Source organism: Gymnoscopelus microlampas (genome assembly GCF_963454915.1).
Source record: "Gymnoscopelus microlampas genome assembly, chromosome: 17".
In the NCBI taxonomy this organism is placed as follows: Eukaryota; Metazoa; Chordata; class Actinopteri; order Myctophiformes; family Myctophidae; genus Gymnoscopelus; species Gymnoscopelus microlampas.
In genome coordinates, this window is record NC_139954.1 from 47,508,795 (window position 1) to 47,524,614 (window position 15,820).

The 15,820-nt window shown below is 43.0% G+C and overlaps 1 protein-coding gene across 1 annotated transcript in view; it reads right to left on the reverse strand.

Moving 5' to 3' along the window:
• Positions 1–15,820, reverse strand: part of LOC311064475 (inactive dipeptidyl peptidase 10-like) — a gene marked incomplete at both ends in the record, with an annotated part of 338,687 nt that overhangs the window by 18,013 nt on the left and 304,854 nt on the right. Inside the window, 7 exon segments of the mRNA XM_084084304.1 lie at positions 1,263–1,307; positions 4,026–4,147; positions 5,414–5,461; positions 6,270–6,361; positions 10,660–10,694; positions 10,697–10,808; positions 15,629–15,667. Coding sequence (XP_083940430.1) covers positions 1,263–1,307; positions 4,026–4,147; positions 5,414–5,461; positions 6,270–6,361; positions 10,660–10,694; positions 10,697–10,808; positions 15,629–15,667 — 493 coding nt within the window.

Consider the following 15,820-nt stretch of genomic DNA (forward strand, 5'->3'; position numbering starts at 1 on the left):
AAGCTCACAACGCGCCGCGATGGCGACGCGTTGTGAACTTGTAGATCGGCTATTTTCGCCATGCGATACCTCCGTACGATAAAGTATAACATACACTGGACTGTTAACGAAATGGGAGTAATTTTACTTTACACAGGAGGATATTTATAACCTTCTAACCATTGATCAACCGTAAGTCCACCAAATAAGTCAAAATAACATAATATAACAACATAGTCCATTTTGCATAGCTGTTTGTTCTCCGGTGGCGGCGGTGGGTCAGGCTACTGTCAGTTTGTTTTCCTATCGTGGGACAGCGTGGGGTGCTCCTTCCATTCCGACATCTCGCCACTCCGACTAGTGGCTTCCGCGTGCGGTTAGGGTTAGGGTTAGGTATAGGGTTCGTCAACGTCGGAAAGGCGACATGTCAGAAAGGCGAAATGCACCCGGACAGCGTGACGTCACAGCACAGCTGTGACATACTGTATATGGTCTAAGCAGGCGCGGACTGCAGTGCGGAGTGATTTATTAATGTGATTAGGCCCGTGCTATGATGCTGGTTTGAAGCACGGCTAGAAAGCTATTTCAACCAATCAGATTGCTTGGTCGGAACTACCTGTTGTATAATGTGGCTTAAAGCATTTACTTCAGTACTGTAGAGCCTACTGAATCACTAGAACACCAGCATGCCTGTTGTGGGGGGAACATTCACCACAACAACAATAGCAGATCTACAAGCTCACAACACGCTTGTGCTTGTAGCTCTGGGACTTTCTAGCCTTTGTGTTCGCAGCACAGGCAGCTCGTCTTTAGTAAAAAAAATAAAAATACTCTTTTGCTACTCACCAAAACAAAGAGGGTTTTATGGAGTTGAAAGCCTACTCTACTTAGTGGGAACACTCTGAGCCCCTCTTTGAGCTAAAAACATTATTTTACACATTGGGCTATTCAAAATTAGCAGATATACAAGCTCATAGCGCGGCACCGAGTGCCGCGCTATGAGCTTGTAGATCTGCTATTTTTGAAAAATCGTGAAAATGTGTGCAAATCTTTGAATATATATTGTTTTAAAGTGAACATTTTTAACTCAAATCGTTGCTTCTGGGGGGGTCCCTTGAGCAAAATATTTTGATGGGGGTCCGCGGCCAAATACATATAATTTTGGGGTCCTTGACATGAAAAAGATTGAGCACCACTGATATAGAAACAAACTTTTTCAGAAAACTGTTGAGATTTAGGAGACATGTAGAATCGGCTTCAGGTCTCAATGGGTTAATACTTACTGGTAGTGTTGAGGGAGTGAAGGATCACAGACGGAGCTCCGGGACCTACAAAAAAACATTTTTAGGACGTATTATTGGTGCCTTTGTATCAATAATTAACACCAACATCTCAACAATAAAAGCCGGCATTTGAGACAAAAAAGCAAAAAAGCTCATTAGTGAGAATGAGGTTAAAACCTCTTTCAACCTGGAGTCCCTCATTTGGGAAATGTAGGCGAACATATTGTATAGATCTCCATGGCAATACTACACAAAGTAACTAGTAACTAAGGCTACCAAATAATTGTAGTGGAGTAAAAAGTAGGATATTTGCCTCTGAGATGTAGTGGAGTAGAAGTAAAAGTATTGGAAATTGGAAATACTGTACTAAAGTTGTACTTTTACTAAGTAGAAATACCTCAACATTTTACTTAGTACTTAAATACAATTGTACTTAGTTACTTTACACCTCTGGAGAATATAGGAATGCAATGGCAGTCGACATTCCTCAACAAACAGTTCACACAGCTTCCTGTGCTCAGGTGAGTGTCGCGTGCGTGTGTGTGCGTGCGCGTGTGTGCGTGCGCGTGTGCGCGTGCGTGTGCGTGCGTGTGTGTGTGTGTGTGTGTGCACGTGCGCGTGCGCGTGCGTGTGTGTGTGTGCGTGTGTAAGAGAGAGCCGGTCTACATGATGGCTGTGGATAAACATGACATCCATTGGAGACACAGGGTGGCAATAATCCAATTAAAACCAGGATAATGTTGTTTATTTTAACGCATTTATGTCTCATGGCCCAGAGGTTTCCCCATGTCAGGGGTCTGTCCCTCAGCGATCTGTCATCCTATACAAACCACTTGGATTTAACCCATTGAAGACCGGGGTCCGTGTCATTTTAAGATTTCTTTGGCCATTCAAAAATAGCAGATCTACGAGCTCGAGCTTGTAGATCTGCTATTTTAGATCTGCTATTTTTTTTTTTTTATGTGAAAATGTGTGCAAATCTTTGAATATATTTGTACATATTCGTAACCCAGATCTTTGCTTCTGGGGGGGGGGTCCCTGAAACAAGATATTTTGAGATTTGGGGTCCGCAGCCAAATACATGTAATTTTGGGTGGTCTTGACATGAAAAGGTTTGAGAACCACTAGCACTGATATTATAGAAACATGAGTTAAAACAAAACAAAAAAACTGTTAGGATTTATAAGACATTTGTAGAATCCCCCAGAAGCAAAGATTAGAGTTAAAAAATCTTCTCTTTAAAAAATATATAATATTCAAAGATTTTCACACATTTTCATGATTTAAAAAAAATATATACCGAGTGCCGCGCTATGAGCTTGTATATCTGATATATTTGTAATAGCCCAAAGTACAAGATAACGGTCAAAGTGGTTCAAATCTACAATCCACATTTATGCCTTCCCGTTCTTACAGGGTTAAACTGTTGCCCTCATCAGTGCCAAATGAGAGGCATAAAATTAAAACAATTAGCCGCTCTATTGTGTATAATTGCTTTAGGTGGCGTTACTGCGTTGCTGCACCACGAGGAGGTTATTAAACAGGGTGGCGTGGCGTCACGTTTGTTTATCGCCTCAATTTATTTCCACCAGATGATATGACTTCATATGCTCAGACGGCCCCTTGACTTTAGCATGGTGATTTATTGGGGGAAATAACTGCTGTCCTCTTGCGTAAAAAAAACAACAATGTTACATTAAGCTCATAAGACCTGACTGGTACTATCAGATTTTATACCATACATCAATAATATTGATTTATTCAGTGCGTGGCACCCGCGTGCCACTCACTGAAAACAGCTCATCAATAATTGTAGATTAGCAATTTTTGCAACAACGCTGCAATGTAGAAATCCTCTGTCAGGGCGCGCTCCCACCCCGCACTTTTATTTTACCTCTGGGGCAGAATCTGCCAATGCTTTGTCAATGCAAATGTGTGGATTCTTGGAAAAAAATCCGCAAGACCATGAATCCACGCATTTACATTGACAAAGCATTGGCAGACTCTGCCCCAGAGGTAAAATAAAAGTGCGGTGGGAGCGCGCCCTTACAAGTAAAAGTCTGGAATACAAAATGTGTTCATGACAGCAACAGATCCCGGTGACACTCTCTGATACTCGGCTAATAATACAGAGAAAGAGACATACTGTAGATCTGGTGGTTGTTCCTGCTGCAGGTTTGAGATGAGATGACACACCCCCCCCCCCCCCCCCCCCCCCATGCTGTCGGCTTACCTTTACAATCCAGGACGATCAGTGGTGTAAAGTAACTAAGTACATTTACTCAAGTACCGTACTTAAGTACAATTTTTGAGGTACTTTTACTTTACTGGAGTATTTCCAATTGCCTATACTTTTACTCCACTACGTCTCAGAGACAAATATTGCACTTTTACTCCACTGCAATTATTTGAAAACTTTAGCTACTAGTTACTTTGCAATTATCTATTATTATATTATGAAACATACATTAACCACTTTAACCCTATTTTATACCTAGGCTATTTGAAAATAGCCGATCTACAAGCTCACAACGCGTCGCATCGCGACGCGTTGTGAGCTTGTAGATCTGCTATTTTCAAAGATTTTAGTACTTTTACTTACATTTTGATACCAATACTTTTGTACTTTTACTCGAGTCAATTTTGAATGCCGGACTTTCACTTGTAACAGAGTGCTTCTACATTGCAGTATTGATACTTTCACTTAAGTTAAACATTTGAGTACTTTTTCCCACCACTGAGGATGATGTGTTGATCTCATACCTTTACAATGGAGGATGATGTGCTGATCGGTGGGGCTGATGTCCGCCTCAAAGAACTGGCAGTGAGTCTTGTGGAGTTCACAGGTCAGACAGTGACGCTGGAAGCGACCCACCGTCTTCACGCTGGGGAAACAACACAGAGACACATTTTAACCCATAGAGTACAGAAGTCCTGACGTCACTCGTTCATCCCCTGGTTCTGTAAAGTCATGTCTCTATGGAGAATAACATTGGGTCATCATAGAATCGTCTCATATAAGAATTGTGGTCCAAATATCCAAAAATATCCAATAAAAAAAATATATAAAAAATATTTTTTCAATAAAAAAAATATCCAAAAATATCCAAAAACACCAAAGTCCAAAAATAAACAAACTGTCTCTGCGATATTGTCAGGGAGGAGGTTCTGTATGGTTTATGATAGTCAGTCACTCATATTTGATACGGTCTGTTATTGGTGAAAATGTGACTAATTCGGCGGAAGTAACATTATCGTTTTCTCACCGTCAGTTGATGCTTCATAACCGCCGGGGTCATTTGTTTATTTTTGGAACACAGTTTTTATTTGACACGATATTAAACACGTCTATGGGAATTCAGAATGGGGGGGGGGGGGGGGGGGGGGGCGCGACCCAGGTAGGATGTGTAAACTACGTCAGACTTCGGTGCTCTATCGAGTCCTGATCGGTTCCGGTTCTACAAAATGTGTACTAAATACTAACAGTATTCCGTAAAAAAAACTATTTCATGTCAAGGACGTCCAGAATGATATGTATTTGGCGCCCCCCCCCCTCATCTCAAAATACGTTGAGATGAGGGGGGGGGGGGGGGGGCGCCACTCCCTAGAAGCAAATATTTGAGTTAAAAAATGTTCGCTTTAAAAATATATACATTCAAAGATTTGCAGATGATTTTTCAAAAATAGCAGATCTACAAGCTCATAGCGCGGCACTCGCTGCCGCGCTATGAGCTTGTAGATCTGCTATTTTTGAATAGCCCAAAGTATAAAATAATGTCTTAAGTGGTTACACAGATATGCGTTCCCGGTTTTAACTGGGTTAAAAGGAACAGACAAAAAGCAAAGGGAATGTCAGACGATGTGTCAGTGCAGCATCAACGCTCAAGAGGCAGTTAAAACTCCATCAGTGCGCGCGCGATGCCGCACTGATGCGGCATCGCATCAGTGCGGAACTGAACAACGGAGGCTTATCAAATATCACAGGTTGAGCGTACGTACAGAGCCTGATTCATTCTGAGAGGAACAAAAAACCCACGGTTGGAGAGGCAAAGCGCTGATAGAGGAGGACAAGGCGCCGTTACGTACAAAAACAAGCTGTCAGAACCAGAGCGCGTCCCGCTAATTTGGGCACAAAAAAAAACATGAATCACCTGAAGAGATGTCGTCTGCGTGGCGAGCCCTCCGTACTGAGGAAGTAGCTGAGAAGACACAACAAAACAAAAGAAAAAAACAAACAAAAGGGATTCATTTGTTGTTTGTCGGAGAGGGAAGTATTTCACAACATTAAAAGGATTTGAGAAATCACTTTTGGTTTGAGCTTCTGGAGTATGAATCACTGTTACAGACAGACAGACAGACAGACAGACAGACAGACAGACAGACAGGCAGACAGGCAGACAGACAGACAGACAGACAGACAGACAGACAGACAGACGCTTCTTTGTTTGGTTTGGCATCCATAGTAGATTTACACTCTATTTAGATTGTGGGTTTTTGTTTTACTAATTACTTCAATTTGGCATCTGTGTGTGTGTGTGTGTGTGTGTGTGTGTGTGTGTGTGCGTGCGTGCGTGCGTGCGTGCGTGCGTGCGTGCGTGCGTGCGTGCGTGCGTGCGTGCGTGCGTGTGCGTGTGTGTGTGTGTGTTGTAATCTGATTATAACACTGACTAATTACAGTTATAAGTACTCATAAGTACTTATAATGCAGTCAAACATTATTATAACACATTATAAAGCATTACTGTGTATTAGTATTATGCTACAGTACGTCATAATTACAATACCTTTAAGGGGTTAAAAACACCATCATGGATATGACAAAAAAAAACAAAAAACTGAAGCTTGTTTCCATTGTGGTCCATAACAGACATTTAACATGAAACAGAACTAAATCACAACATGTAAAAACAAACAGAGACAGAATTCGTCATCAGACGAAGCGACTCTCGTTGTAGAGAGAGCGTCGTCGTCCCTTTTCCTCCCGCTCGCTCGATCGCCGTGACTCACAGTTTGTCGCTGTGTTCGTCATAAGCCACGATCTGGGTCACCTCCCAGTTCCCCGACGTCAGGTGGCGGACCTCGTTCTGATCGGCTCTGAACTGGGAGGAACGGGGAAAACGGAGAGAACATGGGCAATCCACGATTTAATCCATCCATCCATCCATCCATCCATCCATCCATCCATCCATCCATCCATCCATCCATCCATCCATCCATCCATCCATTCATTCATTCATTCATTCATTCATTCATTCATTCATTCATTCATTCATTCATCCATCCATCCATCCATCCATCCATCCATCCATCCATCCATCCATCCATCCATCCATTCATTCATTCATTCATTCATTCATTCAGTCATGCACATTCAAAGTGAAACAAATTTACTCAAATACTGTACTTAAGTACCATGTTTTACTTTACCGGAGTATTTCCAATTCTTTAAACTTTTACTTCTACTCAACTACATGTCAAAGACAAATATTGTACTTTTACTCCACTACAATTATTTGAAAACTTTAGTTACTAGTTACTTTGTAGATTTAGATTATTATTATGGAACATACATTGACCACTTCAGCCCTATTTAAACTTTGGCTACTTGAAAATAGCAGATCTACAAGCTCACAACGCGTCGCGCTGCGACGCGTTGTGAGCTTGTAGATCTACCATTTTCAAAAAAAGAATGTTGACTTGTGAAATGGGACATTCTGCATAGTGATGTGAACATGGTGATGTGATGGAACTCTACTTTACCTGTGATGTGAACATGGTGATGTGGTGGAACTCTACTTTACCTGTGATGTGAACATGGTGATGTGGTGGAACTCTATTTTACCTGTGATGTGAACATGGTGATGTGGTGGAACTCTACTTTACCTGTGATGTGAACATGGTGATGTGGTGGAACTCTCTTTACCTGTGATGTGAACATGGTGATGTGATGGAACTCTACTTTACCTGTGATGTGAACATGGTGATGTGGTGGAACTCTCTTTACCTGTGATGTGAACATGGTGATGTGATGGAACTCTCTTTACCTGTGATGTGAACATGGTGATGTGGTGGAACTCTCTTTACCTGTGATGTGAACATGGTGATGTGGTGGAACTCTCTTTACCTGTGATGTGAACATGGTGATGTGATGGAACTCTCTTTACCTGTGATGTGAACATGGTGATGTGATGGAGCTCTCTTTACCTGTGATGTGAACATGGTGATGTGGTGGAACTCTCTTTACCTGTGATGTGAACATGGTGATGTGGTGGAACTCTACTTTACCTGTGATGTGAACATGGTGATGTGGTGGAACTCTACTTTACCTGTGATGTGAACATGGTGATGTGATGGAACTATCTTTACCTGTGATGTGAACATGGTGATGTGGTGGAACTATCTTTACCTGTGATGTGAACATGGTGATGTGGTGGAACTCTCTTTACCTGTGATGTGAACATGGTGATGTGGTGGAACTCTACTTTACCTGTGATGTGAACATGGTGATGTGGTGGAACTCTACTTTACCTGTGATGTGAACATGGTGATGTGATGGAACTCTCTTTACCTGTGATGTGAACATGGTGATGTGGTGGAACTCTACTTTACCTGTGATGTGAACATGGTGATGTGATGGAACTCTACTTTACCTGTGATGTGAACATGGTGATGTGATGGAACTCTCTTTACCTGTGATGTGAACATGGTGATGTGGTGGAACTCTACTTTACCTGTGATGTGAACATGGTGATGTGATGGAACTCTACTTTACCTGTGATGTGAACATGGTGATGTGATGGAACTCTACTTTACCTGTGATGTGAACATGGTGATGTGGTGGAACTCTACTTTACCTGTGATGTGAACATGGTGATGTGATGGAACTCTACTTTACCTGTGATGTGAACATGGTGATGTGATGGAACTCTCTTTACCTGTGATGTGAACATGGTGATGTGGTGGAACTCTACTTTACCTGTGATGTGAACATGGTGATGTGATGGAACTCTCTTTACCTGTGATGTGAACATGGTGATGTGGTGGAACTCTACTTTACCTGTGATGTGAACATGGTGATGTGGTGGAACTCTACTTTACCTGTGATGTGAACATGGTGATGTGGTGGAACTCTACTTTACCTGTGATGTGAACATGGTGATGTGATGGAACTCTCTTTACCTGTGATGTGAACATGGTGATGTGGTGGAACTCTCTTTACCTGTGATGTGAACATGGTGATGTGATGGAACTCTCTTTACCTGTGATGTGGACATGGTGATGTGATGGAACTCTCTTTACCTGTGATGTGAACATGGTGATGTGATGGAACTCTCTTTACCTGTGATGTGAACATGGTGATGTGATGGAACTCTACTTTACCTGTGATGTGAACATGGTGATGTGATGGAACTCTACTTTACCTGTGATGTGAACATGGTGATGTGATGGAACTATCTTTACCTGTGATGTGAACATGGTGATGTGATGGAACTCTACTTTACCTGTGATGTGAACATGGTGATGTGGTGGAACTCTACTTTACCTGTGATGTGAACATGGTGATGTGGTGGAACTCTCTTTACCTGTGATGTGAACATGGTGATGTGATGGAACTCTACTTTACCTGTGATGTGAACATGGTGATGTGGTGGAACTCTACTTTACCTGTGATGTGAACATGGTGATGTGGTGGAACTATCTTTACCTGTGATGTGAACATGGTGATGTGATGGAACTCTCTTTACCTGTGATGTGAACATGGTGATGTGGTGGAACTCTCTTTACCTGTGATGTGAACATGGTGATGTGATGGAACTATCTTTACCTGTGATGTGAACATGGTGATGTGATGGAACTATCTTTACCTGTGATGTGAACATGGTGATGTGGTGGAACTATCTTTACCTGTGATGTGAACATGGTGATGTGATGGAACTCTCTTTACCTGTGATGTGAACATGGTGATGTGGTGGAACTCTCTTTACCTGTGATGTGAACATGGTGATGTGATGGAACTCTACTTTACCTGTGATGTGAACATGGTGATGTGGTGGAACTCTACTTTACCTGTGATGTGAACATGGTGATGTGGTGGAACTATCTTTACCTGTGATGTGAACATGGTGATGTGATGGAACTCTCTTTACCTGTGATGTGAACATGGTGATGTGGTGGAACTCTCTTTACCTGTGATGTGAACATGGTGATGTGGTGGAACTATCTTTACCTGTGATGTGAACATGGTGATGTGATGGAACTCTCTTTACCTGTGATGTGAACATGGTGATGTGATGGAACTCTACTTTACCTGTGATGTGAACATGGTGATGTGATGGAACTATCTTTACCTGTGATGTGAACATGGTGATGTGATGGAACTATCTTTACCTGTGATGTGAACATGGTGATGTGATGGAACTCTACTTTACCTGTGATGTGAACATGGTGATGTGATGGAACTATCTTTACCTGTGATGTGAACATGGTGATGTGGTGGAACTCTACTTTACCTGTGATGTGAACATGGTGATGTGGTGGAACTATCTTTACCTGTGATGTGAACATGGTGATGTGATGGAACTCTCTTTACCTGTGATGTGAACATGGTGATGTGGTGGAACTCTCTTTACCTGTGATGTGAACATGGTGATGTGGTGGAACTATCTTTACCTGTGATGTGAACATGGTGATGTGATGGAACTCTCTTTACCTGTGATGTGAACATGGTGATGTGATGGAACTCTACTTTACCTGTGATGTGAACATGGTGATGTGATGGAACTATCTTTACCTGTGATGTGAACATGGTGATGTGATGGAACTATCTTTACCTGTGATGTGAACATGGTGATGTGATGGAACTCTACTTTACCTGTGATGTGAACATGGTGATGTGATGGAACTATCTTTACCTGTGATGTGAACATGGTGATGTGGTGGAACTCTACTTTACCTGTGATGTGAACATGGTGATGTGGTGGAACTATCTTTACCTGTGATGTGAACATGGTGATGTGATGGAACTCTCTTTACCTGTGATGTGAACATGGTGATGTGATGGAACTCTCTTTACCTGTGATGTGAACATGGTGATGTGATGGAACTCTACTTTACCTGTGATGTGAACATGGTGATGTGGTGGAACTCTACTTTACCTGTGATGTGAACATGGTGATGTGGTGGAACTCTACTTTACCTGTGATGTGAACATGGCGATGTGGTGGAACTCTCTTTACCTGTGATGTGAACATGGTGATGTGGTGGAACTCTCTTTACCTGTGATGTGAACATGGTGATGTGGTGGAACTCTCTTTACCTGTGATGTGAACATGGTGATGTGGTGGAACTATCTTTACCTGTGATGTGAACATGGTGATGTGGTGGAACTCTACTTTACCTGTGATGTGAACATGGCGATGTGGTGGAACTCTACTTTACCTGTGATGTGAACATGGCGATGTGATGGAACTCTCCACGGCCACCCTGCTTCACCGGTACCGTCAGGAAGAAACTGTTACCATCTCTGGAGAACACAGGTTCCTGGTTCTGCACAAACACACGCAAAAGACAAAACAAAAAACATTGGTTTCTTCTTGTTATTTGAATAAAGGTTCATTTAAATTTGAGATTTTTTGTTTTTAAAGTTATTTTTTGTGGCTTTTTCTTATGCCTTTATTTGGACAGGACAGTAGGCTGACAGGAAATGGGGAGAGAGATGGGGGGGAGACATACAGCAAAGGTCGTCGGGAACGGGAGTCGAACTCGCTGTCAAGCTGAATTACCAGCTTATCGTGGTATGCGCCTGGACCGCTAGGCCAGCGGACGCCCCTAAATTTGAGAGTTTAACAATAAACCCAAATAATACATTTGATTGTGTTTTGATCCAACAAGCTCTGACTTCTTCAAACCACTTAAGAATTAAATCACTTCTGACTTCATTATCCATGTGCAAAGGCTCTGTCTCTGTACTGTGTATCATATTGTGTGTATTTGATGATGCTATTATGAATGCATATTGTGTCTGGAAATGTACTCCAATTCCATAAAACATGTATTCTTTTTGATAGCAAGAAAAAAAAAACTCAATGGTATCAAAACATAATCTCAAGGACAGATTCAGAGCTGCGCTCGAATCTGTCGGGAGCCCCGGTTGAGAACCTATGAGAACCTATGCACGTTGGCTACAAGTGGAAAATTAAATAAAAAATATTACTTTTCAGGATTCCTCTTCAAAAATAGCACAAAAGAAAATCAGGATTCCGATTCAAACATGGCAAAAATAGCAGATCTACAAGCTCAAAACGCGCCGCAGCGCGACGCGTTTTGAGCTTGTAGATCTGCTACTATTGCTACTTTTGTGTGACATAGAATGGCGAAAAAAATGAAGAAAAGTTAAAATATGGAGATAAGCGGTGTCTCTGCCCGACAGTATATATATATAGAATAGACTTTATTTGCCATTTGCACAAGTGCATAGGAAATTTTGGAGCTCAGCTCCCAGGGTCAGCATTTTAAAAAAGAAGACAGAAAGTACAGAGAGAACATACAGTACATCCTACAATCCTACATAATATCCTACCACACTCACCAAAGACAATATCAAATATAATAAATAAGCCCGTCATAGTAAAAAATAAAAAAACAGTGCAAATAGTGGTGCAATTCGTCTTATCACGATCTGTCCTAATTTAGTTCATCTGCTCGGATTCAGTTCATCTGTCATATTGACTACCGTCCCTAATGTTAAAAAAGCGTGTTGTGTGGGTGGAGATGCTCTCTGGTCTGTGGTGTCTCAGGTTGTGTCCTGAGTCCCTCCACACGAACAGAGGGTGAGCAGGATGATGTTGATCCTCAAGGATGCTCTGTGCTCTCCTCCTACAGCGCTGTGTGTAGATTGTGTCCATGGCAGGGAGATCTACTCCAATAATCCTCTCGGCGGTTTTGATGACTCGTTGGAGCGATTTCCTCTCAGCTTGGGTAGTGTTTCCATACCACACCGTGATACCGCTGGTGAGGATGCTTTCAACGAGTCCTCTGTAGGCCAGAGTGAGGGGCCGGTGACTGAGTCCAGCCTTCTTCAGCATCCTAATGAAGTACAGCCGCTGCTGGGCTTTTTTCACTATAGCAACAGTGTTTTCCTTCCAGGTCAGATTTTTTGACACATGAAGGCCGAGAAACTTAAAGCTGTCTGCCTGCTCCACCTCTGTCCCCTTGATGGTGAGGGGTCGCAGTATGGGAGGTCCCCTCCTAAAGTCCAGAATTACTTCCTTCGTTTTGTCCACATTGAGGACAAGGTCATTGTCCTCTCCGTAGCTGATGATGTTGTTCACCTGTTCCCTGTACCCTGACTCGTTTCCTCCTCTAATAAGGCCCAGGATGGTTGTGTCATCGGCATATTTTATTATGATGTTACTCTTATGGGTGGAAACGCAGTCATGTGTGTACAAGGAGTAGAGTTTGGGACTTAGGCAGCAGCCCTGAGGAGTTCCAGTGCTAACCGTGAGCTGGGCTGAGGTCTTATTTCCCATCCTCACCACCTGTGGCCTATCTATCAGAAAGTCCAATATCCAGTTGCGGGTGGGTGTAGGTACACCGAGGTTTGCCAGTTTCACAGTTAGCTTCATAGGCTTAATTGTGTTGAAAGCCGAGCTGTAATCCAAAAAGAGCATACGTGCATATGTTTTGCTTTTCTCCAAATGTTCCAATGTAGAATGAAGTGCCAGTGCCACCGCATCATCCACAGATCTATTTTTGCGGTAGGCAAACTGTAGGGGGTCTAATGAGTCCGGAATAACATCGTTCATAGACTGAAGAACCAGCTTTTCCATGCACTTCATTGCCACTGAAGTCAGTGCCACTGGTCTGAAATCATTCATTGTGCTTGTATTGGCTTTTTTAGGGACTGGTATTATGACAGAAGATTTGAAAGGCCGGGGGACTATTTCCTGTGCAAGGGAGCTGTTAAAAATGTCCGTGTACACCCCTGCCAACTGCCCAGCACAGGCCTTCAGGACTCTTGGTGACACTCCATCAGGACCAGCTGCCTTTCTTGGGTTGACCTGCCCAAACGCTCGCAGGACCTGTGTGTGTGTCACCTGAAGTGCCGTCTCCCCAGGGCTGTGGGGAGATTTTGAGGGGGTGTCTCCATTCAGTCTGTCAAATCTAGCATAGAAACTGTTAAGGTTATCTGGCATGTTGTTATCTCGAGTCTCTGTCCCGTTCGTGCCTCTCTTATAGTTAGTGACGGCCTGGATACCCTGCCACATACTATGTGTGTTGTTATCCAGATAATAGCTTTCAAGTTTCTGTGAGTATAGTTTTTTTGCGGTTTTGATGGACCTTCGTAGCTCGTAACGAGCCCGCTTATACTCCATGGTGTCCCCCGACTTGAAAGCTGCACACCGGTTCCTGATTTTCATGCGTACATCCGCATTGAACCAGGGCTTTTGGTTAGGGAAGACTCGAATAGTACGAGAGGGGATGCAGATGGAAGTGCACCATTCAACATAACCACTAACAGTCTCTGTGTAGTCATGAATATTGTCCGTGGCCTCTTTAAAAACATTCATGTCGGTGGCCTCCAGGCAGCCCTGTAGGTCTGCCAGTGCACTGTCAGTCCACATCCTTGTGGTTTTGACAGTGACTGGGTTTGCTTTTAGCTTAGAGATGTAAGTGGGCCTTAACAGGACTGCCAGGTGGTCAGATTTTCCAAATTGAGGTTTGGGGGTGGCAATGAATGCTTTTTTTATGTTGCAGTAGCACTGATCTAATGTGTTATCCCCTCTGGTAGGGAAATCCACAAATGTATAAAATTTGGGCATGGCCTTCTTTAAATTGCAATGATTAAAATCACCAATTGCAATAAAAGCAGCATCCGGGTACACATTCTCATGTCCGCTTATCATGTAATGCAGCTCACTCAGAGCTCTCTCCTCATTAGCAGAGGGGGGGACATATACGACACTCAGAACGATGCACTGTAATTCTCTTGGTAAGAAGAATGGCCTACACTTTAAGGTGATATATTCCACATCCTCAGAACAGGACTGGGATATTACCTTCGTGTCAGTACACCAGGACTGCTTGACGTAGATCACTGCACCTCCCCCGCAGGTTTTGCCACAATCCGCAGCTATGCGGTCTGCTCTGAAGGCTGTGTAGCCTGTTAGCATTACAGCCTCGCTGGGGGTCGTCTCTCCCAGCCATGTCTCAACGAAACACAGCAGGGTACATTCCTGGATGCACTTCTGTGTAGCCAGACTACCAGAGATATCGTCCATCTTGTTTCTCAGCGACCGTACGTTGGCAAAGAGTATGACCGGGAGGGGTAGTCTTCCTCGGGTAGCCAGGCGTCGGAGTCTCCGCTGTATACCTCCCCGCCTTCCACGCTTCCTTATCGGCCGCTGATCACCCCATACTCCGCCGTGTCCGGGTGTTGCTCTGTCTGCATGTAGCTCCGGAAAACAGTCCAGATCCGCGAGATTAAAATCTCCTTTATTTCTCAGCTCTCCTAACTGCACTAAAGTTGTCCTATCATACTTAACTTGTGCCTTTATGCACAAGCGAAAAAGTAAAGACAGTAACAAACAAAGAGAGAAGAAATGCTTGACGCGGAGAGCACCGCAACGTCGCCCGCATGAGAGCGCCATGTATATGCAATGTTGCTCTTTGGAGTGAGAGTGGAAATATAGACAAATCCACAGACGCGCTTGTAGCCTGTAGGCAGCCATAGCTGCGGTGTCAACGCTCTGCACCGCGACACCGTGGATTCGTCTATAGTGGCCGCCTCTCCATCATCACAGTTGCATAACCCCTGTTCTAGTGGATCTATAGAGGACAGTAACAGATGAGCAGCTCTGAAGTATCCTTCACCTTGATTGATATTCAAAAACAAACAAAACAAAAAAACGTTGTTCAGCTGATTTCATTTCAGCATGAATCAGCAGCGTGGAAAACTGTGACCTTTATTCCATTAAGACCAGGAACGCATCCGTGTCATTTTAAGATTTCTTTGGGTATTAAAAAAAAAGAAAAAAACTCCGATCTGTGCTTCTGGGGGGTCGCTGGAACAACATGTCTTGAGATGGGGGTCCCCGGCCCAATACATAATATCTAAAAACGTTTTCTAAAATATTTGAGTTTCAAAATATATATATATTCAAAGATTTGCACCAAATGTTCAGGATTTTTTTTCAAAAAATAGCAGATCTACAAGCTCATAGCGCGGCACTGGGTGCCGCGCTATGAGCTTGTAGATCTGCTATTTTTTTGAATAGCCAAAGAAATGTTAAAATGACACAGATGCGTTCCCAGTCTTAATGGGATAATATAGGATTGTGTCAGACTGCGAGGAGAAATGAACGTACCTGTTTAGAAAGCCACAGTTCAGAGGTCTCTTCATGTCTCTGAAACAAACAGAAAACACATGGTCACTGATGTCACTGAACCACAGAAACCCTAGAGATGTACAGTATTGTGGGCCCACAATATAGTTCTCCAAAAATATTAATAGAATCTTCCTAAAACGTTGCCACACTACTAGTGCAACATAATCAATT